At 46.3% G+C, this 21,846-nt stretch overlaps 2 protein-coding genes across 3 annotated transcripts; both read right to left on the reverse strand.

The window, feature by feature from the left end:
• Nucleotides 1-2,357: 2,357 nt before the first annotated feature.
• Nucleotides 2,358-8,634, reverse strand: NGRN (neugrin, neurite outgrowth associated). Its single transcript, XM_040257536.1, has 3 exons — nt 8,181-8,634; nt 7,695-7,805; nt 2,358-3,408 (listed from the first exon to the last, which is right to left on the reverse strand). Exons 1-3 carry the CDS (start codon nt 8,342-8,344, stop codon nt 2,820-2,822), a joined length of 864 nt encoding a protein of 287 aa, XP_040113470.1. The 5' UTR covers nt 8,345-8,634; the 3' UTR covers nt 2,358-2,819.
• Nucleotides 8,635-9,229: 595 nt separating this feature from the next.
• Nucleotides 9,230-21,803, reverse strand: GDPGP1 (GDP-D-glucose phosphorylase 1). Of its 2 annotated transcripts, XR_005723995.1 has the most exons (4): nt 21,384-21,773; nt 15,335-15,391; nt 12,575-13,852; nt 9,230-9,449 (listed from the first exon to the last, which is right to left on the reverse strand). XR_005723995.1 is itself a non-coding variant. In XM_040257530.1 (3 exons), the coding sequence occupies exon 3, from the start codon at nt 13,841-13,843 to the stop codon at nt 12,686-12,688; it is 1,158 nt and encodes a 385-aa protein (XP_040113464.1). In that variant the 5' UTR covers nt 13,844-13,852; nt 15,335-15,391; nt 21,384-21,803; the 3' UTR covers nt 12,509-12,685. The 2 variants fall into 2 exon arrangements, 1 of the variants encoding a protein (XP_040113464.1); XM_040257530.1 differs by lacking the exon at nt 9,230-9,449 and having other exon boundaries at nt 12,509-13,852; nt 21,384-21,803.
• Between the last annotated feature and the right edge of the window lie 43 nt (nt 21,804-21,846).

The following is a 21,846-nucleotide window of genomic DNA, read 5'->3' on the forward strand; positions in this document are numbered from 1 at the left end:
CTTCCAGCTTGGGCTGGGGCAGTGAGGGACCAGGGAGGAGAGGATGACAGTATCCCCAAACACCTCAGTGCCAGTGGGTGAAGATCCGAGACTCTGACCGTATAGAGCAGGGACGGGTTGACCTGTAGGAAGTGTAGGCCCTCTTGACAGGACTTTCTGCCATTGTGAATTGGCTGATAGATTGAGTTTCCCAGGTGGAGCTAGTGGTAAAGAACCCACCTGCCAATGCTGGAACCTAAGAGCCTTGGGTTGGATTCCTGGGTCAGGAAGATCCCCTGGAGGACGGCATGGCAACCCACTCCAGTATTCTTGCCTGAAGAACCCCCACGGACAGAGGAGCCTGGTGGGCTACAGTCTACAGGGTTGCAGAGTTGGACATTGAAGCAACTGAGTACACATGTAAGGTTTCCCAGCCGTTTTTTCATTCACTCAATCAATATTGAAATCTATATTAGGGGAAGTCCCTGGAGGTACAGTGGTTAGGACTCCGTGCTTCCACTTAAGCAGACATGAATTCAGTCCCTGGTCATGGAACTAACATACCACTTGCCACTCTGCAAAAAAGACCTACGTCCGGTTGGAACTACAGCAATGAACAGACAGGTCTCCTGCCCTTATGGGATCTACTTGCTAATGGGGCAAGGAAGGTGATGACAAATAACACATTACTGCTGCTGCTGCTGTCACGTCAGTCACGTCCGACCCTGTGCGACCCCACAGATGGCAGCCCACCAGGATCCTCTGTCCCTGGGATTCTCCTGACAAGAATACTGGAGTGGGTTGCCATTTCCTTCTTCAATGCATGAAAGTGAAAAGTGAAAGTGAAGTTGCTCAGTGGTGTCCAATTCTTCACGACCCCATGGACTGTGGCCTACCAGGCTCCTCCATCCATGGGGTTTTCCAGGCAAGAGTACTGGAGTGGGGTGCCATTGCCTTCTCCAATACATTACTAATAATTTCAAATATGGGCAAAATTAAACAGGGTGTGCGGATAACTAGACCATGGAGTTGTTTTAGACTAGGGTGATTAGGGAAGGCCTATGAAAGTAACATTTGACCTGAGACCTGAATGGTAAGGATCCAGCCAAATGAAAATCTGCCCACAACGAACTAGTAAGTGCAAAAGCCTAAGATTAGCATTTACAACAGAGAACAAAATATTTAAGCTAGTGAGCATTAGGATGCTAGGGGATGAGGTAAATTGAAAACATATCTAAGCTAGTAATAAAAGCTTCTATTGTTTTCATAATCCCCTGGGGAAAGGACGTAGTCAAATGATGTGCAGGCGTTAGAAATGCCTGTTTAAGCAGTCAAATAGCATCTTGCTGCTCGAAGATTCTCATGGCAAACTATTTTTTAAATCATAAAAATACTTACGTTTGTAAATTACTTGAAAGTGACAGAGCAGTGACAAGGGCCTTGTGTGTCCACTGCTCTATTACCAGAACCTGGATTCCCCTAACTTTGACTGGCAGGTGATAGGGCCTTGCCCACTTATACCGAGCAAATGCTCCAGTTAACAGCAATCAGTGATATTATAATTGTTATTAATGACATCTGAAATAGCAACAAGATACATGAATAACAGGGTTGGGATATCTACGTCTCTATTAGACAAACATTCTGCATACATTTAAATTCTGACTAGCCTATTTTTGATGGTAAATTGTTAAAGTGAGACATTGTTGAGAACTACTGCTGGACTCTTATGTTGCCTGGATATGTCTCTGTCTTTTGATAATCACTTTCTGGTGATTATATTCATCAAATATTTCTAAAAGAATCAGTGAGTTAACAGAAATCATGCCAGGCAATGCTGGATTCCAGGAATTTAAGAAGTCTTAAAGAGTGAGACCTGGGTTCAAGTCCCAGTGCTGTGCTGTCCCTCACTCACAGCTGCATGGCTGTGGATATATCCAAAAACCCTCGATACCAAATTTGTAAAAGTCATCTATTATCTGTTCTTGTCTAGATCACAAGAGCCTTGTAAAAATCTGATAAAAACTGTAAAATAAGATTCTATTTAAGCTTTTGGAAGTGGCTGGAGATTATGTTGAGAGCCTGTAAAGCGGGTGCCTGCCCTGGATTTATTGTGTTTGGACAGACCCCACACCCTGATCTTCAGGGCCCCAGCAACTATAAGAGCGACTTTAGACTTATAGTGTTTAGGGGAGGCCTAATGTCCAGTTTTTAACTGTCAAAAGTCTGTAACTAAGCAGGGCTGATCAGCACAGAGCCCTCTGCTGGTGATACCTCTGGCCACATTTCTCTCCCAACATTTAGAGGCTCTGTTTTTCTTCCCTTCCCTTCCCAGGTAAACAAACCCTCCCAATCCCACAGAGCACCAATCGAAACACACTGCTTCACTTTGCTTTATTTTGCACATAACGAGGACAACCAATTGACTAAGCAGTTCCAGAACTGTTAAGTGTTCATTAATCAAGAAGTAAATGAGGTGAGAAGACAAACTTGCTCTCCTCACAAATATACTGCAAGGATCACAGAAACTTGTAACAACACATGCAATACAGGTTTTTTAACACACAGACAGCCCAAGGGAGAAGGGTGAATCCTGAAGATGCATGGGGGTCAGAGCAGGGGCTGTGCTCCAGGAAGCTGGACTCTACCTGGCGGGTCACTGCCCTGCTCCCAGACACATCTGTCCTGTGACGTCCTCTGCCCTGTGTCAGATTCAAACCTTTCATCCCACATTCCAGGCTCATCGTTCCCCCCACTTCCAAGATGGAAATCCACACACAGAAATCCAGGCAGAGCCAAATATACTCGCCCAGCTGTGTGTCACGTGGCACATCTCCGGCTCAGATTCTGTACAGGAAGTTCCCATTGCTGTCAAAGAACTCTCGTCCCCTCTGCACGACTCTCTTGCTGAAGATCTGGTCACCTACCTCCCCTGCCTTCAGCTCTTCCAGCCTCTTGTCACTGGGTAATCCATCACTGTCAATTCCTCTGGCGCCGCTACAAGTGCTGGTAGGGTGATCTGCAGCAACAGGCACAGAGTTCTTCCCCTCCTCCAGGCCCTGGACTCCTTTATTCCTTTCCGTCTGTCCCATTGTTATATTTGTACTCTGAGTGTTCAATTCAATCGCTTTCAAAGCTGTGCTGTGACCATGGCCTCTGGATGAGGTTTCATCCCCAGGCATCAGCAAAGAGCCTGATACAGACTGGCCTGCAGAAAGCGGTTTGGAGGAATCTCCAGGGCCTGGGAGCTCCAGGAGCGAACGGGCAAGTCCGATTTTCTTAAGGACTTTTTGATCCTGCTTCAGTTTCTGTTCCAATGTGGGTACGAACTTGCTTTTTAAAACCCTTCGGATCACATCAGTGCTGACATCAAAGCCTTCAGCCAATCTGGGAACTGACCAAGACTCTGCAAATTCCCTGTGTAAATACCTGTGAAAAAAAGAAGCAGATTTTCCATCTGTGAAGACATCGCCTATCACAACAGTTAACAGATTATGTAACACTAGTGATTAATACATGAAAAGAAGAAGGCTTGGAAAAACTGCAAACGCAGTCTCTGTCTTGCACCACTAAATGTCTGCAGCCAATTCTTCTGTGCTGACAGCACCACCCAACTACTTTTAGTCATTTAATGTCAACTGGATTCTTCTCATTGCACGACAGGCCCCAGGAAGATCCAGGGAATGCAAGACAGTCTTTCCCTTCAAAGAACATACAATCCAGACATGCCTGACAGTACAGTGATGAAGACTCTGTGCTTCCAATGCAGGGAGCTGGAAGACCCAATGCAGGCAGGTTTGATCCCTGGTTAGGGAAGTAAGATCCTGCGTGCCCCACTACGCAGCTAAAAAACAAAGCAAAAAAAGACTGCTGCGTTGATTGAATAATAAACTGATTATTAAACTGGCTATTAATAAATTGATTATTGATTGTATAATAAATATCCAGCCCAGGGCCTATCCCTAAATAGACATTCATTTAAAAAAAAACAACAACATACATACAATCTGGTGGTGGAGACAAATGTGTTAACCCAGCAAAACTAGCAACACTATGAGAAGGATCTCAGCAGAGGATGCTATGAGAGAACCAGGGAGGGTGAGGCAGGGACAGGCTAGCACACTGTGGGGCAGCCTAAGAATTCTTCAGGAAGTCTACCCTAGAGCTGGTCTGAAAACATGAGCAGTTGTAAGAAGCTGGGAGAGGGGAGGAGAGGAACAGGGGGTCAAAGGAACTGATGGCAGAGCAGGCAGCAGGTGAAATACAAAGAAGCACATCCCCTTTGTTGGGAAGAGCTCTATCTGTGTGACAGTCAGAGAAGGAGCAAGGCCATGCCTCGCTTAGGGATTCTGGAGTTTATCTCAGAGCAACAGTGAACAAAGAAAGAATTTTAAGCAGCAGAACACCATGAGCAAATTTTCATTTTGAAGCTCCAAGTGAAACAGGGTGCAGTCATCAATTAGTACCCTTGAACTATAATCTGTATATTAATGAACAATAACCTGTAACTTATTTCAATGACCAAGCATGCGCTAACTGTTCCTACAAAGTGCATACCCTCCCAGCTTTACAGCCTAGACAGTATCTCACATGATTCCTTTAACTGCCCCCTGTAGACAACACTTCTGAGCAGGGGTCAGTGTAGTGACAGTTGCTTAAGTTGCTGTTCAGGCCATGGGGCTAGTTTTGCCCAGCTCAAGCCAGTGGAGACCCCTGACCATTCAACTGGGCCTGTATAAGTGTCCAATGAATGCCCTTTCATTGTCAAGGGCCAAAATCTCCATCCTGAGATCATGCTAATGGTGCCCATCATTTTCTGAACGTGCATCCCATGAAGAACCACATAACTCAGATACCCCTGTGCAGAGCTCCAATTACTTCACCTTTTTCTAACCATCAATAACTTTTCCTGAAGCTTCAAACCACCCTGCTTCTCTTTTTTTAATATCTATTTATTTGACTGCCCTGGGTATTAGTTGTGCCACGCAGAATCTAGTTCCCCAACCAGGAATTGGACCCGCGTCCTCTGTGTTGGGAGTGTGGAGTCTTAGCCACCGGACCACCAGGAAGTCCCCCCTTGTTGCTTCTTTACCCCATAAATATTCTAACCCTCTCCTCCTTCAAGGATGCCGATTTGAGATTTGTTCTCAAGTCTCCTTGCTTGGCTGCCTGTAAATAAACCCTTTCTCTGCTGCAGACCTCAAGGTTTCAGCACTGGCTTGCTGGGCATCAGGTAAATGAACGTGGTTCAGTTACCTGGTTCAGTAACAGTAAATTTTGGCACAAGACCAGAGGTGGAAAGATCAGGCAAGAGGCTGTTAGGAATTCAGGAAGTCTGAACTCAGGCAGGGGCAATGAGAGCAGAAGAGGAGAGAGACTTGAGAAATACTTTAAGAAGGCCAAATAGGTGTACTTGGTAAGGAACTAAATACTGGGTTAAGAAACAGGTTGAGAGTCAGCATTTTTTGAGTAGGTAGTTGGTGGGAACATTCAGGGATATAGCAAAAATAGAAGAGTGAAATTGTCAGGGAACAATGATGAATTCTATTTTGTACAGGTTGAGTTTGAGGAACTTGTGCGACAGCCAAACAGCAATGTCTAGTGAACAACTGACTACAGAATTCAGAAGAACGTGGCCTGGACATGAGAGAACTAGAAGTCATAAGCCAAAAGCAGGAGTGGTTGAAGCCACCTGGCATCAGGCGGGGAAATATGCAAAATGAGATACAAGACCTAGGGCACAACTGTAAAAATCTACAATACTTAAGGTATCGGAGGAAAAAGGGAAGCCCAGAGAGGAAACAGAAAACCAGTCCTACGAAGAGAGGTGAGTGGTCCCCTGGGTCAAGACCATGTCTCGTTTAGGGATTCTGGAGTTTATCTCAGAACAGCGAAGCAATGAAGAATTTTAAGCAGCAGAACGCCATAAGCACATTTTCATTGCTCAAAATTTTGAAGCTCAACCCAGTGATAGTTAAACAGGGTGCAGTCATCAGTTAGATTCCTTGAACTATAATCTGTATATTAATGAACAATAATAACCTGTAAGGGTCAAGGGAGAATTTCAAGAATGCAGACAAGGTCAAATGCTGAGAAGTATTAAACAACCTAAAGTGTTGAGAGTCAGTTATGCCTAGCACTGAGGAAGTCACTGGTATATTTGTGAGCAGTTTCATTGTCATGATGAAACAAACAAACAAAAACGACAGCAGGGAGCCAGGAGGGAACTAAAGGAGGAGGGAGTGTAGAGTAAACTTGACAGTTGGGTTTCCTTTTTTTTTTGTAATCCAAGTAACTTGACTTAAGCTTTGCTTGCCAAGGCACGCACTTTGAAGATGGCTGTCTTCAATAAACACACTGCCAGCCACACAACTAGATAAAAAGCCAGGCTCCAGCCACCACACTGAGGCACCTTTGTTTTAGAGATCACGGTTGACTTCATTTGGGCCACTTGCTTTTTCTCTTCCTGTGCTTTAAATTCCCATTGAATTCGCCAATAAAGAGTGAGCCCTCAAAACCCTATGCCCCCCCCCAAAAAAACTCAGGCCCCAGCATTCAAACTCAGTAAAAGCAGAACTCCAGGCCCTTGCAACTCTCTCTAGCCATGGCCTTGCTGTGTGGACTCAGGTGGGCTGTGTAATTTTCAGGTCCTGTAAGTAATAAACTTCCACTCACCCCCAGCCAAAGCTGAAGTCATTGAAGGACATGTTGTAATCCTAAGACACAACAGCTGGTCCAGCCACAGCACTGGTTGTTTAGGTAGACTGAGCCCAGTGCACAACACGGAAAAGTTGACAGAAAAGGTACCTGAGGAATTAGGGAGGGATTTGACCTAGAGCACCCAGAGGACTGGTCCTAGACAAGTGAAGGACTGCCACTTCCCCAGTGACATGACTAGAGTACAAGACTGAAAGTGGAAGGTAAGGAGGAGTCCAAGAAGCTTTAATAACTTTTTACCTAATGGCCTGATTTTTCTCTGAAATAAAAAGATTCATGATCCCCAAAGGGGAGGTGACAGCTAAGAAGATGGAAGGGTTAAAAATCCTGGCATTCAAGACAAGAGAGGAAGCTGACAGAAGAGAGTTGTTGTAGGCTCATGAAATCTTGATCATCTCTATAAAATCCCCCTTATTCTAAGTCTCAACGCCAGAATTATTCTGGTGAGAAAAATGGAACATGACCTTTGGAACACTATTTAGCAATATTTATCAAAATGCAAATTCATTTACCTTTGGCTTCAGCAACCCTACTTCTGAGAATGTGTCTAATGCTTCTGGCAGATATGTACATTGATGGGTACACACTAGAGCACTATTTGTTACAGTGAGTGAGTGGGAACAATTCAAATGCCCACCATAAAAGACCAGTAATATAAAGTACAATTTATTAAGCATCTACAAAAGAGAATGAGGCGCTCTCTCTTGGGAAGTTGAAAGATCTTCGGAATATATTAAATGAACAAAGTAAAGTGTAAAAAAAGTTATTTATAAATTGTTTGAGACTACTAAAGTGAAAATAAAATTCTACATTCACATGAACTTGCTTGTAATGTGCAGAAGGAAACCTAGATAGTGACACAAGAAAACTATTAAAAATACTATCCACAGGAGACTAGGAGGGTTAACACTTCTCAACACATATGCAGTTATACTGCTTTAATTTTGAGCCATCTGTAATGTACTATGTTTTCAAAACAAAAATTTTAATAGTCTTACCGGATCTGCTCCATGGCTTCCCACGTCAGGGTCCTGGGCGGGGCACCTGACGCCTCCATTTGCCTTCGAATTTTCTGGAACCGGATGGCTTTTTTCTGCCGTTTCAGGGCGCTGGGGGAGAGAACCAATGGCAGAAACCATGCCTAGACGCTAGATGGGTGGTTTAAGAGCCTTGGGGTTCAGTCAAAGAGCGTCCAGCGCACTTCACTTTGCAAACACTACCTGGCCACGTCGGCCAGCCAGAACACCGCCCCATAAGTCTAACACCAAGAACAGCCCGTAAGCTGTTGCTGAATTCTTTAGTCGGGTGATGAAATATGTCCTTGGTGAAAGGACCTGTGGTCCCAAAGGATCTAACAACTGCCCCTGCGCCCCTAAAAACGGGTGAGAAGGGCTGCTGCAGGACGCCCAGCACCAACCGGGCGCGGACAAGGGCGCCCAGACAGAGGCCTGCTTCAGGCTGAGGGCCCGGGAAGGAGCCGGTACCTCTCCACCTCCTGCAGTTCTCGCTCCTCCGGTTCCCAGTCGAAATCGGGGTCCGGTTCTCGGCTGGTAGAGCCCGGGATGGCCACCCCTCGGGTAGCAAACCCACAGCGAGCGACCGCTGCGCAGACACGCCCGCCCAGCAAAACGTTCAGGGAAAACGCCATGTTTACAAAGATCCCCTCCCTTCACGACCCGTGGAGTGGCAGGACCGGAAGCCCGGGACGGAACCGGAAGTACGCAGGGGCGAAAGCTGGGGGAGGCCGCGGTTCTTCCGGCTTCAGGCTGAGGGCGTGGCTTTTGGGTTTAAACCGCTCTGTGGCCCAGCCCTCCTGATAATAACTGCGGGCGGGGGGAGGGCGGGTGTTTTCCGTGCAACTTCCCGAACCGGAACGAGGTAGAGGACGCTCCTGCCAAACGCCATTAATTTTAAAGACGCGCTCATTGGCCAAGAGCCGCCCCTCTACCCCAAAGGCTGCCCAGGCCGGCTTGTCTCCGCCACGGTCACAGGAAGGGCGTCCCCTCAGCGGTTCTCTGATGGCGACAGCCCTGAGCTGTGGGAACTGGACTCCTCTAGGAAACGGACTTCTTGTTGCCTGGATGACCTCTAGCCCAGGACTGCACCGAGAGTCCAGATTTAGCGGTAAATCTAGGCTAAGGCTTGGCATACGCAAAAAATAAATAAATAAATAAATAAATAATAGGCTAAGGTTTGAAGGATGGAGATGACAAGTTGTAAGCCTAACGAATTGAAGCTTTTGAACTGTGGTGTTGGAGAAGACTCTTGCGAGTCCCTTGGATTGCAAGGAGATCAAACCAGTTAACCCTAAAGGAAATCAGTCCTGAATATTCATTGGAAGGACTGATCCTGAAACTGAAACTCCAATACTTTGGCCACCTGACTCAAAGGACTGACTCACTGTAAAAGGCCCTGATGCTGGGAAAAATTGAAGGCGGGAGACAAGGGGACAACAGAAGATGAGATGGTTGGATGGCATCACTGATTCAATGGACATGAGTTTGAGTAAGCTCCAGAAGTTGGTGATAGACAGGGAGGCCTGGCATGTTGCAGTCCATGGAGTCACAAAGAGTTGGACTCCACTGAGTGACTGAACTGAACTGAACGAGATCCAGGGGCTGCGAGCAAACGGCGAGAACGGTCTTCAGAGTGAAAACTGCAACCCTAAATATCCTCTGATGCTCAGTCATTTGAGTGATGAGCTAGGTGCTTCACTCTCATACTTGCAGCTGGTCAGATTGATGGCCAGGGTTCTGGAATGGAGGAAGAACAGAAATCAGGGAGAGAGAAAAGGACCCTGTAGTACCAGACACCCAGATGAAGAGATAGCCCACAGATTCAGTTTCTCTAGGAGCCACTTAAAGGAAAGACCGTTCGTGCTAAGTGGCTTCAGTCGTGTCCAACTCTTGCAACATTATGGACTGTAACCCTCCAGGTTCCTCTTTCCCTAGGATTCTCCAGGCAAGAATACTGGCATGGGTTGCCATGTCCTCCTCCAGTGGATGTGCCCGAATCAGGGGTCAAACCCATGTTTCCTGCATTGGCAGGCTGGTTCATTACCAGCAGCACCACCTGGGAAAGACCAGGATGATATAAATGTGCTGAAATTCTAAATTAAGCCAGTGCAAATGGTTCTGGATTTTGTTGTACCAAAAGGCTAATGATCTCTTGTATTTCCTGTCCTCTTTCCCAGGCTGAAGGGAAAACTTTGGATTCCCTGCCCAACTGCAGAATGGCAGAGGGTTATTCTCGAGCTGGGCAAGTGAGGGGGTCCAGGGGACAGTTACCTGTTTTCTGTCTTTTCTTTCTCCTCCCAACTTCTAAGACATCTGGCTCAGCTGGGGTTACAATATTCTTTGGTATTTTCTTGGCTACAGTGTATAAAGGAACTCTGTTCCTAAATGTATTGTAGTCAGCCTTTGAGAGTGCCTGCTGAAAAGCATTAGAAGGGATGGCAGCTTCCCCTTTTACACTCTCCTCCTCAGATTCCTCTTCTGATTCACTAGTCTTCCAGGTATTCAGCTCCATCCTCTTAAGACTCTGAGGGGAGAAGGATGGGGGTAAGGACCTTCGTGGTGTTCTACAGGGATGTTCCTTAAGGACAGAACCGTCCACTACAGAATGGGATGTTTTCCACTAGGTTTGGGGTCTGTGGGGGGGGCTGTGCAATGTTAGATTTGTTGACAAGCCCCACTCATCCAGCATCACTCCATACAGCACTCTGGGGTGCAGGAGCTGAGCTGAGCTGGCCGTGACCAGAGCTTTCTTTGTGACGGGCGATCGCTGGGAGCACTAGGGGTAACTTCGCTTTGAAAAATAGAGCTGAAGACCTATTAGCCCTATTGGTGCTAGACTCAGCTGGTGGCTCATGACGGCCCTTCAGCTGGCTCCTGCTCTTTCCCAGGTTTTGGGCCTCTGGGACCTCCTCCTTGCTCCTGGAACTGGCAGTGGAAGGGCAATTAAACGCACTGCACTCAAGAGTGGATTCTTGCCACAGCTGACCCAGTGCATGACAGGACTTATCCTTCTTTTTTCACACCAGTTTCACACAAGTCCCACTCCCATCCTTTCCTGAACCCGCAGGCCAAGCCGCTGGAATTAGGCCACCTCAGCGTTCAGGATGAGTATCTGCTTGTCTTCCTTCAGTGTTTTTAGTAACCACATCTTGGACGGTCTCGGCACTTGGGAGGGACAGCCGTGATTAGGACACGTGCCCTTCAGGTGCTTATCAGACTGCTCCTTCACCATCGCCATCTCTTCCTGAGGTGCACCCACTCTGACTTCTGATTGCCACTTCCACCAAACTCAGCCCAAATTTGTCACTTTAAGATTATACCATGTGCCTACATCTAAAGGATACTTAAAATTTTTCTCTCCTTTAAAAAGACATGGACATTTCCTGATTCCTAGATTTCTGGATCCTCCTTCAGTGTATGATACTCTATTACCTCCTCCTTAAAATGTTTTGGAGTCCCTTGCCTTGCAGGATGCACACTTTTCTCACTATTTAGACAAATATTTTGTTCTAGTACCTGAACTATCATCATTGCTTGCCTGAATTGCCAGCATTCAGCAGGATCTTAATTGGATTCCCTGTCTTCCCTCCTTCATCCATCCATCCATCACAGCTAAAATGCAAATTTGTTACCCCTCAATTTAAAACTCAAGGTTTCCCATTAGCTCAAGTCCAACACCCCTTAGGACAAGAGACCCTCCATCAAAAAGCAAGAAACAAACATAAACAAACAAAAAGCAAGCAAAGTGGTGGAGAGGCCCTGAGCTGGATCACCCCTTCTTACGGACCTACTGTGCTCAAAGCCCAGGGCCCTGGGTACAAAGCAGCTCCTAAGTGTTCCATATTTAAGCTTAGAAAAGGCTTCCATAAATCCCTTTCTTGACGATTCACAAAGTATACATGGCTAAGTACCACCATAAAGAAAACCTATCTTTTAATTTTTGTGTAAAGATTTATTTGGGGCCAGAAGGCTTTCCTCTGAATATCAGTCCTAAGGGAATGCTGGGGAAATCCTGGTATTTGGACTCACCACCTTAGGCACTCAAAGTCCACTTTGCTATAATGGCCACTGCACTCCCTTCAGAATAAGCAAGCAAAATAAAGTGATGTTTCTAGAGCCTGTATTTGCAAAGGCTTGTAGAGAGAGGCATTGAGCTAAAATTACTGCAGTTGCCAAAAACAGGCACGTTGAGGATGACCAAAATGTTGAGAGGAATTTCAAGATTACACTTTCTTATGAAATGGGTTGTGATGTGTATTCTGCCTCATCTCAAGGCGACTTTAACATGATGGTCACAGGTGCACAGCCCCAGCTCAGCTTCATGGTGTCTTGACTGCCTGTGTCACCGTCCTGACTCCACCACTTTTGAGCTACCTGACCTTGGATGGGTTACTAAACTTCTGTCAGCCTCTATCTCTTCATCTGCTAAATGTGGCCATTAAAAGGATGTGCAACACTCAAGTTATGAGGACACCTTGTTCTCAGATGAAATAATGTATGTGAAGAACACTTAGCTCAGCATTGGGGCTGGAGGAAATTCGAGGTGCCCAGGTAGGCAAAATATGTCCTACAAATACAGTATATGGATGGAGGGGATGAATACAGGAGCAGAATGAAGAAACACAACTCAGTGGTGGGCAGAGGCAAGAACAGAACAAGTGATAAACTATCACTCTGCTAACACTTAAAGTCAGCATACAGAGTCAGGAGCGCGTAACTCCTGCACATACTCCCTTCTTAGTAACAGATTTGACATCCCTGGCGCTTGTCCAAGAAGCAAGGTGAAAAGGGGCAGATACATCCAAGAGGGCTCATTCATGCCATTTATTCCAACAATCTCCCTCTTTAAAGAGACAACTTACCGGTTCTTTATCCCTCCCCTTATGTTGAAACCAGTGAGAAGGCATTCATGAATGCGCTCACAGCACCACGATGGACAGTTCTCCGGATCAGTTAGAATACTGCTGGGAGGATTACTCTTCCTCCCGGGCTATCAAGGCCACCAGCGCAGCCCGCACATCTTCTGCCTGGGCTGGGGGCAGCAGACATTCTCTGATGAGGGCCAGAGCTGCCTCCTCTGTCAGGCTGCTGAAGTCTTGGGCCGTTTTGACCGGGAGGTGCCCAGCCAGCTCACAGAGGGCAACGTTGAATGCCTCACCTTCCTTTATCCCAAAGCTGGGCTTCCGGGGCCACAGAATGACCCGGACTCCCGAGAGAGCTGAGGAAGATGATGTCTTTCCAGGTGGGGCCCCCCGGGTGACAAACAAGTTATGCGCAATCTCACAGTCAGTCAGGTAGTCAGTGGCCCGACACACCCTGCTTATCAAGGCTTCCAAGTCAGGCCCTGGCCTATTGGTGTAAAAGAGGAAGCCAGGAGCTGGGAGGGCCTGGAGCACATGCAGACGGCCCCGAGGGTCCAGGGGTTCACTGGGGGCCCCCTCCACAGGCAGCCGGTGCGCCAGGTAGTAGCCATGCAGGTGGAGGTGGTTCACCGAGGCCAGGCCACCCAGGCTGTTGAAGCCCACGCGGAAGCCTGGGTGTGAGCTCAGCAGTACAGCCTCGACCCCGGCCCGCAGCGCCCCAGGCAGCAGGCGCTGGGGGAGCCCTCTCGCAGGTTCGGGCACCAGCAGCACGTGGCCCCACTCCAAGGGGCTGACGTTGATCACCACCAGGATATCCTCTTGCTGGACAGTGCTGGGGCAATCCCGCTTCCGGTGCAGACGAAAAAGGACCTCTCCTGGGCGGATCTGGTTGAAGTTAAACTGTTCAGGGTCAAACTCCTGCCTCACGCTCTTGATGTTCTGGGGGCACCTTCTCTGCACACCTCGCTCCACGTTCAGCTGAGCCACAAAACCCACGGTCCCAGGGAGGGTTTGGGTCGGCAGCTCCCTCAGTGTGTAGCGGAACAGCCCCAGCTCCATCCGCTGCCTCCAGGCTGAGCAGAGGGCAGAGTCAAAGTGAGACAGTGGTGGCGTGTTCAGGAGGCTGAGCGCGCCCCTTGGCCACTGAACCCCTTCCATCACGAGTTCCTCCTGCCCGTAGACAAAGTCAGGAATGCCCTGCCCTTCCCAGTCCTCCTTGTTTAGAGGCAGCAAATAGGAAGTTTCATTTGAAGCATGTGGAATAGCCATGGGGCTGACCTGAAACAATCATAAGGTGAAAAATACATGATGCCATCCCATTTCTAAAGATTTTTTAATAATAAACTCACTACATTTTACTTATGTATTTTTATTTTTTAAAATCTTTTTTGGGGGTTTCCCTGGTGGCTCAGATGGTAAAGAATCTGCCTGCAATGCAGGAGACCTGGGTTCCATCCCTGGGGCAGGAAGATATCTTGGAGAAGGAAATGGCAACCCACTCCAGTATTCTTGCCTGAGAATTCCATGGACAGGAGAGCCTGGTGGGCTACAGTCCATGGGGTTGCAAAGAGTCAGACACAACTGAGCTACTAACACACAGACACAAAGTATTTTTACTTACTTATTTGGCTGTGTGGGGTCCTAGTTGCTGCACAAGTGGTTTTCCATCTTAGTTGTGGCATGCGGGATCTTTAGTTGTGGCATGTGAGATTTTTATTTGTTTTATTTATTAATTTATTTGGCTGTGCCACTCAGCTTGCAGGATCAGTTCCTCGAGCAGGGACTGAACCTGGGCCATGGCGGTGAAACCCCAGAATCCTAACCACTAGCCCACCAGGGAACTCCCCTATTTTAATTTTTAAATAAACTTTACTCTTTGTTTTGATTACAAAAGTAATATATGCTTTTGGTAAAATATTTTGGAAACACAGAAATCACTCACAATTCTATCACCTGCAGGTTAGCAAACATTTTTGCTGAATTAAAGATATAAATCAAATTCTTTCTCTTTCTAAAAATTACACATAATGAATAAACTTTCTTAATGGAGAGAAGAAATATAGATAAATTACAACACTTATTCCAATGCCAAGGGAAAAATCACAATTTATATACGTAGCCTCATAGTCATATGTAGATAGACCTTGATTTGTTTTTTTGGCCATGCCATGAGGCATGCAGGATTTTAGTTCCCCAACCAGGGATCAAACCCATGCCCCCTGCCCTGGGAGCACAGTCTTAACCACTGGACTACCAGGGAAGTCCTGGAACTTGTTTTTTTTTTAACTGATCTTTAACTCTTATACATTTAGGTTTTTCTGACTTCTTGCTACCATATACAATGTTGTGATGGACATCCTGTGTATCTATCTTTGCAGATACTTTTATTTTCATTTAAAATAAAATCTTAGTTGACCATGGGTTCAGAAGAGGCTCAAGGCTCAGGCTTTCAATACACAGTCTGGCAAACTGCCCTCCAGAAAACTGCACCAGTGTTCCAGTGCCTGAGCGTGCCCATGGCTTCAAAGCTTACTACTCCTTTTACGGGAATAGCTTTTCCACTGTTGTGCAGTAATTCCACATGGCCATGCACACAACCACCTGGGTGAGGATGGCCAATCATAAGTGCCCAGAGTCAATTCTTTAAGGTGGAAATAGGGTCAGTCTTCATCTCCACTGGGTCCCTGAAGCCCAGGGGACCCAAGGGGTCAGGGACATGACCTGCTGTTGGTCCACAGGGGACTTCAGAAGAAAGCTTACCTCAGTTGAGTTGCCTCAGCACAAGCTTGGGCACCTTCAGCTCTGCTGGTCCAGAAACTTTACATTAATAAAACAGAAAAACATACAAAACAATGCTTTGTTAAAAATCAAGCTGAGTTTAATGAGTTTCAGTTTTATAAGGTAAAAATATTCCAGAGATTGGCAACACAATAATGTGAATATACTTAATACTACTAAACTGTATGCTCAGAGATGTTTAAGATGGTAACAAGACTGAACTGCACACTTAGAGATGGATGGCTAAGATGGTAAAACTTTTGCATTTTTTACCACAATAAACATTTTTCTTAAACTTGAGCTTAAATTTTATACTTAATTTACTAAGCATAAAAATTTATGCATAATTTACTAAGCATAAGTAAAGTATAAAGTCTTAAATTATTCTATTAAAAGTGAGTCTAGGGTGGGAGGTGGGAGGGGGGTTCAGGATTGGGAACTCATGTACACCCCTGGCGGAGTCATGTCAATGTATGGCAAAACCAATACAGTATTATAAAGTAAAATATAGTAAAAATAAAAATTAAAAAAATAAATAAAAGTGAGTCTAGGACACTTCTCCAAAGATAATACAAATGGCCAATAAGCATATGAAAAGATGCTCAACATCACTAAGTAAGGAAATAAAATAAAAATCACAATAAGATACCACTTGACATTCTTTAGGATGGCTACTATCAAAAACAGAAAATAACAGGTAGGTATTGGCAAGGATATACAGAAATTGGACCCCTTAGGCACTAATGTAAAGTGATACAGTTGCTATGGAAAACAGCAGAGCAGCTCCTCAAAAAAATAAAAATAAAATTACTATGTGATACAGCAGTTCCACTTCTGGGGGTAAACCCAAAAGAACTGAAAGCAGGGTCTCAAAGAGGTATTTATACACCCGTGTTCAGAACAGTATTATTCACAGTAGCCAAGAGGTGGAAGCAACTTAAGTATCCATCAACAGATAAATGGATAAACAAGAGGTGGCCTATACAGGCAATGGAATGTTATTCTGCCTTAAAAAGAAGGCAATGCCAACACAGGCTACAACATGGATGAACCTTGAGGACTTTATGCTAACTGAAATAAGCCAGTCACCAAAGGACAAGTTATTTATGATTTCACTTATATAAAGTACCTAAAGTGCTCAAATTCTGGGATTTCCCTGGTGGGCTAGTGGCTGCAACACTGCACTCCCATTGCAGGATGCCCAGGCTGGATCCCTGGTTGGGGAACTAGATCCCACACGCCACAACTAAGACACAGTGCAACCAAATAAATAAATTAACTAAAAAAAAAAAAATGCTCAAATTCATAGAGAGAGAAAGTAGAATGGTGGTTCCCAAGGGTTGGAGGGAGGGGGAAATGAGAAACTGTTTGCTGTTTAATGGGCACAGAGTTTCAGTTTTGCAAGAAGAAAAAAGTTCTGGAGACTGGGCTACCAAATAATGTGAACATACTTAATACTACTGAACTATACACTCAGAAATGGTTAAGGTTTTAAAGTTTATGCTACATTTTTTTTAACCAAATTTTTAAAATGTCAGGATGGTAAATTTCATGTTATATGTATTTTGCCACAATTCAAAACAATTTAAGTGATTCTCAAAATAGATTTAAGAAATCCAACAGTTTGCTGAATTAAACCTAAGTAGGATGGCATCACTGACTCAATGGACATGCATTTAAAAAAACTCCAGGAGACAGTGAAGGACAGGGAAGCCTGGCATGCTGCGGTCCACAGGGTCAGACACGATTGACCAACTCAACAACATCCACTTAAGTGTCTCTCATTCATTCATTCAGAATCAACCCACTTCAACCCCACTGTTGACAATCTAGGGCCACCTCTTCTGTGCACCCTAGTCCATGTTCTGCTGAGCCACAAAAATCAAAGTATTTAGGAAGCAACTGCTGTGTATGAGGCAATGAAGACATGGCAGCAAATAAGGAGAACCAAGTCCACATCCTTATGGAACTTACATCCTGGAATGAAGTTAGATGATAAGCAAAAGGAAAACATTAACTACCTGTGGTGACAGCATTCTGTGGGAAACAAGTCATAAAACAGGGGGTGACTAAGTGGTGGGATCAGGGCCATCCCACTTTTCTAAGAGGGATGTGACAGCTGAGCTAAGACAGGAAGGATAAGAAGAGGCCTACAATGAAGAGCTAAGTGTTCTCTAGGCAAAAGAAACCAGAAGTCCAAGGCCATGAGTCTTGCGGGCAGCTGGTTGGCCTGTTCTAGGAACAGAAAGGAGGCAATGTTACTGGGGTATGGCCGGCAAAGGGGAGAGGACCCCCCCCGACCAGAGAAGCTGGAGGGGAAGGTGGAGGCCTGATTAGCTGCAGGGCCTTATGCATCATGGACAGGAACTTGGATTCTATTCTAAATGGAGTAAGAAATCACTGGTAGGTTCTAAACAGAAGGATCATTTGGTATTTTATTTTTTAGCCACACCGCACAGCATGTGGAACTTCACTGACCAAGGATTGAACCCAGGAAGTACAGGACTGTCTGATATTTTATAAACTTTTTTCTGTTATGTGGAAAATGGATTGTAGGGGAGCAGAGGGAAAGCAGAGACCACTGTGGAGGCCACTCTGGTGGCCAAGTGAGCAGTGAGGTGACTAGACAACACAGATGGCAACAGAGTTAGGAAGAGTTGGGGATATGGGTCATATTTTAAAGAGAACGGACAGGGCCTGCTGACATGCTGACTGTGAAGACTGAGGGAAAAGGAAGAACTGGGAGTGACTCAGCTTCGGGAACCAGGCCCTGCAGTGGCATTTACAGAGATGGAGAGGGTGGAGATGGGGTGCGGGCAGGAACAGGTGACTAGCGGAAGAGAGAGATCAAGAGATCAGCTTTCATTACTGAGCTTGAGATGTCGCCTGGGCATTCAAGAGAAGTGGTGCAAAAAAAAAAAAAAAAAAAAGAGAAGTGGTGCACGCCTCTGGACAGTCAAACCTGGAGGTCAAGGTTGAAGTCTGGGCTAGACAGAAATTTAGAATAATATTAAGACCCAGGGGCTAGGACCAAGGACCCAGGGCCAAGATGGTACCAAAAGACTAAAAATATGAATAAAGACATATCAGTCAACAGAATCAATAGTAAGTGGGTATGGTTGTACTGATATTCAAGTGAAAGAATAGAAAGAAAGAATTGAAGTTGCTCAGTCGTGTTTGACTCTTTGCAACCCCATGGACTGTAGCCGGCCAGGATCCTGGGTCCTTGGGATTCTCCAGGCTCCAAGAAAACTGGAGTGGGTTTCCATTTCCGTGGCCAGGGGGTCTTCCCTGGATGGAACCCGGGTCTCCCACACTGCAGGCAGACTCTTTACCATCTGAGCCACCAGGGAAGATATTCAAGTGAACCAAGAGGCAAAAAACAATACCTAGAAATAAAGAGGAATACCTGAGAATAACAAATCATAGTGACCAGGTGACAGGACTGAATCTTCAAAGGAAAACCAGGAGGAAGGGAACACAGGTCCCATGTCTCTTCCACGTTTACTTAGGTGACCCTCACAACAAGCCTGTGTGGTGGGTATCATCCTGGCAGAAGGTGAGAGATCTGATTTTGGAGGCTGACAAGATGTTTGAATTCTGACTCTTCCATTCACTAGGGATGATGTGACCTTGAGCCCCTAGAACAAAACCCATTTCTACAGCATGGGCTCTGGGCTCTCAAGGCTTAGCTGTGTCTCCCCCTCACCTCCTCTCAGCCCACTCTTCCCCCCACCCACTCTGCTCCTCACTCTTCCTAAACCTGTTCCTGCTCAAGGCTTTGGTGCTTTCTATTCTTTCAGTCTAAAATACCCTTCCCCCAGAGTGTCTTCACACGCCTGTCTCGTTTAAGTCTCAGAGCAAACCGTACCACCTCAGACATGGGCTTCCCTGGTGGCTTAGGGAAGCAAGCAGGAAACCAAGGTTCGATCCCTGGGTCAGGAAGATCCCCCGAAGGAAATAGCAACCCACTCCAGTATTCTTGCCTGGGATATCCCATGGACAGAGGAGCCTGGCAGGCTACAGTTCATGGGGTCACAGAGTCAGACCTCACTTAGCAACTAAACCACCACCACCTCAGACACACCTTGGTGGCCACAAAGTCTAATGTCTCACGGGAAAGAGGAAGAGGGAAATGATATGACAAGCAGGGAAAGAAATGTCTTGGAAAACAAACACCAGGAGCTGTTTTTAATCAGTCACTCAGTTTTATCACTGTTATCAAGGGTTCATTGAACACAGGAAGGACAATATGTTAAGCAAGCTCACCAGGGACTGCTAGATGACTCAGAATGCTGATTTAATCATTTATAATGAGAAACATGGCAAAGAGCACAAAATGTTCTTGGTGGCTGGTTGCTATAGGCCTTCCTCTGTACAAAAATTACCAGGAAGCAAAATTATAATCAAAAGATTGGTCAATGAAGAAGGGTTCAAAGTAAAGTGAGGTGGCTGAGCAATCTACATCACAGCTGGCCACTATGGCGGGGCAGTATCAAGTCCCAGACCTTCACCATGAAGAGACGCAGTCTCACCCTGAAGTCCAAGGATGTGCACTCACTGGTTGGTGTTCTGTCTTCTTAGCCTAGCACAGGAGACACAATGACAGCTTCTTGTTCGTTTAAAGAAAGTGTGACTTGCAATCCCATGGACTATCCAGTCCATGGAATTCTCCAGGCCAGAATACTGGAGTGGGTAGCCGTTCCCTTCTCCAGGGGATCTTCCCAATCCAGGGCTCAAACCCACGTCTCCAGCTGAGTCACCAGGGAACCCCAAGAATACTGGAGTGAGTAGCCTCTCCCTTCTCTGGGGGATCATCCGATGCAGAAATCAAACCTGGGTCTCCTGCATTGCAGGCAGATTCTTGTTTGTTGCCTTTTATTAACTGAAGACCAACTCTTTCTTGGACAGGAGTCTATTGTGAAGAGACTACACTCCAGTTGCTCTGACTGGCTTTGGGGTTCCCACTGCTCTGCAGCCTCTACTTTCTGGAAGGTAATATTTCCGCAGTGGGGGACTCACAGGTTGATACAGTGAGTCATTCTCCGACGATCACCTTATCATTATCGAGTGCTGGGAAAATTAAAGTTACTCAGCAAAAGCATTCACTCAACAACTGCCACACCTTGTGTCTGAAAATCATGATTCCCACTGCTCCTCATGGAGCTTGCAGTCTAGCAGGAGAAAAAGACATTAATGCAATCATCACACGTGTAAATACAGATGGCAAACAACACAGACGCTGTCAAAGAAAGCTCTGGATCCTCTGTGAGTGTCATACAGACTCTTAATCTAGTCTAGGAAATCAGGAAAGGATTCCCTGAGGATAAGATGGAAGAGGAACGGAGAACCCATAATGGCTGAAACCCAGAAAGCCTGAGGAGACTGGCAGAGACAGAGAGAGAGGTTGAAGTCGAATTACAGGGGGTTGGTTTGGGTGTTTAACTCCTTAATGGTTTTAAACAGTGACATGCTCGTATTCAGACTTTACAAAGATCAGCTAGTGGAATGAATTAAAAGAATCAAGAACTATATTTTGTCCGTTATACCGTATTAAAGTAGAAAACAACAATAAAAAATAATGAATCTCACTACCTCCTTCACTCAGTAGCTTGTAACCCCCAAGCTTTCGGAATACTCATTCATGCATGCATCCAATACAAACTGAGAGCATACCATGCATATGTCAAGTATTGTCTTAGAGGTTGAGAGGGGACAAGAGCAAATAGTTCAGTTTCAATTCCTACTCCCCCAGTATGCAGTCTGGGAGCAGGTCACAGGGCAGCATGCAGGCCGGGGAGAGGAGTACAGCAGTGGGGATCCTTGAGCCTTAGAGTGGAGCCACAGCTTTTTAAAAGCTGGAGTCTAGACAAGTCTCTAGACTTGGTGGGTTCCATACCTAGGCTGGAAGATCCCCTGGAGGAGGGTATGGTAACACACACAGACACACACACACACAGACACACACACACACACGTCACTGAACTCCAGTGAGCCTTTGTATTTCCCCCTTTGGAAAACGGTAACTCACCTCGCAAAGATTTAAGAATTGAAGCTAATTATGCACAGCGCTTGCGACTCGGTGGGCCCTCAATAAACAGCCTCAGCAGGCAGCAAGGTTATGGTTATTTCTGCAGACGTGGCATGAGGGTTGCAACTAGTACGGCAGGTGACGAATGGCAACGTCCGGGTGGAAAAGCCCTCGCTGGACAGAGATGGCAGCCGACCGCCACGGGCCACTCAGCGAGCCACGAGGTTTCTCGGTAATCCCGGCTCCAAACACTCCCCGGACTCCACCCAAGGCCGCCACGGCTGCCACCCCCGACACCTACTGCAGGTGAGGTGGACACACCGCGCGACTTCCCCCAAACTCCTACCGGGGCCATCGCGGGGTCGTGGCGCCCTCAACGCATGCGCGGCCTGCACGCCAGCGCGCGAAGACTGCCCGGCCCGGCCCGCCCACCCTGGAGGCGGGGCCGTGAGGCCTGGGCCCC

The sequence above is a fragment of the Oryx dammah genome, unplaced genomic scaffold (genome assembly GCF_014754425.2).
Source record: "Oryx dammah isolate SB20612 unplaced genomic scaffold, SCBI_Odam_1.1 HiC_scaffold_16, whole genome shotgun sequence".
Taxonomy (NCBI): Eukaryota; Metazoa; Chordata; class Mammalia; order Artiodactyla; family Bovidae; genus Oryx; species Oryx dammah.

What these genes read in the sequence shown, in the direction of transcription:
- GDPGP1 (XM_040257530.1), bottom strand. Translation starts at nt 13,843, where the DNA reads ATGGCTATTCCACATGCTTCAAATGAAACTTCCTATTTGCTGCCTCTA.
- NGRN (XM_040257536.1), bottom strand. Translation starts at nt 8,344, where the DNA reads ATGGCGTTTTCCCTGAACGTTTTGCTGGGCGGGCGTGTCTGCGCAGCG. An exon ending in GAACTGCAGGAGGTGGAGAG is followed by an intron (nt 7,806 to 8,180) that starts GTACCGGCTCCT and finishes TCTCTCCCCCAG; the next exon opens with CGCCCTGAAACGGCAGAAAA. An exon ending in GAAGCCATGGAGCAGATCCG is followed by an intron (nt 3,409 to 7,694) that starts GTAAGACTATTA and finishes TTTTTTTCACAG; the next exon opens with GTATTTACACAGGGAATTTG.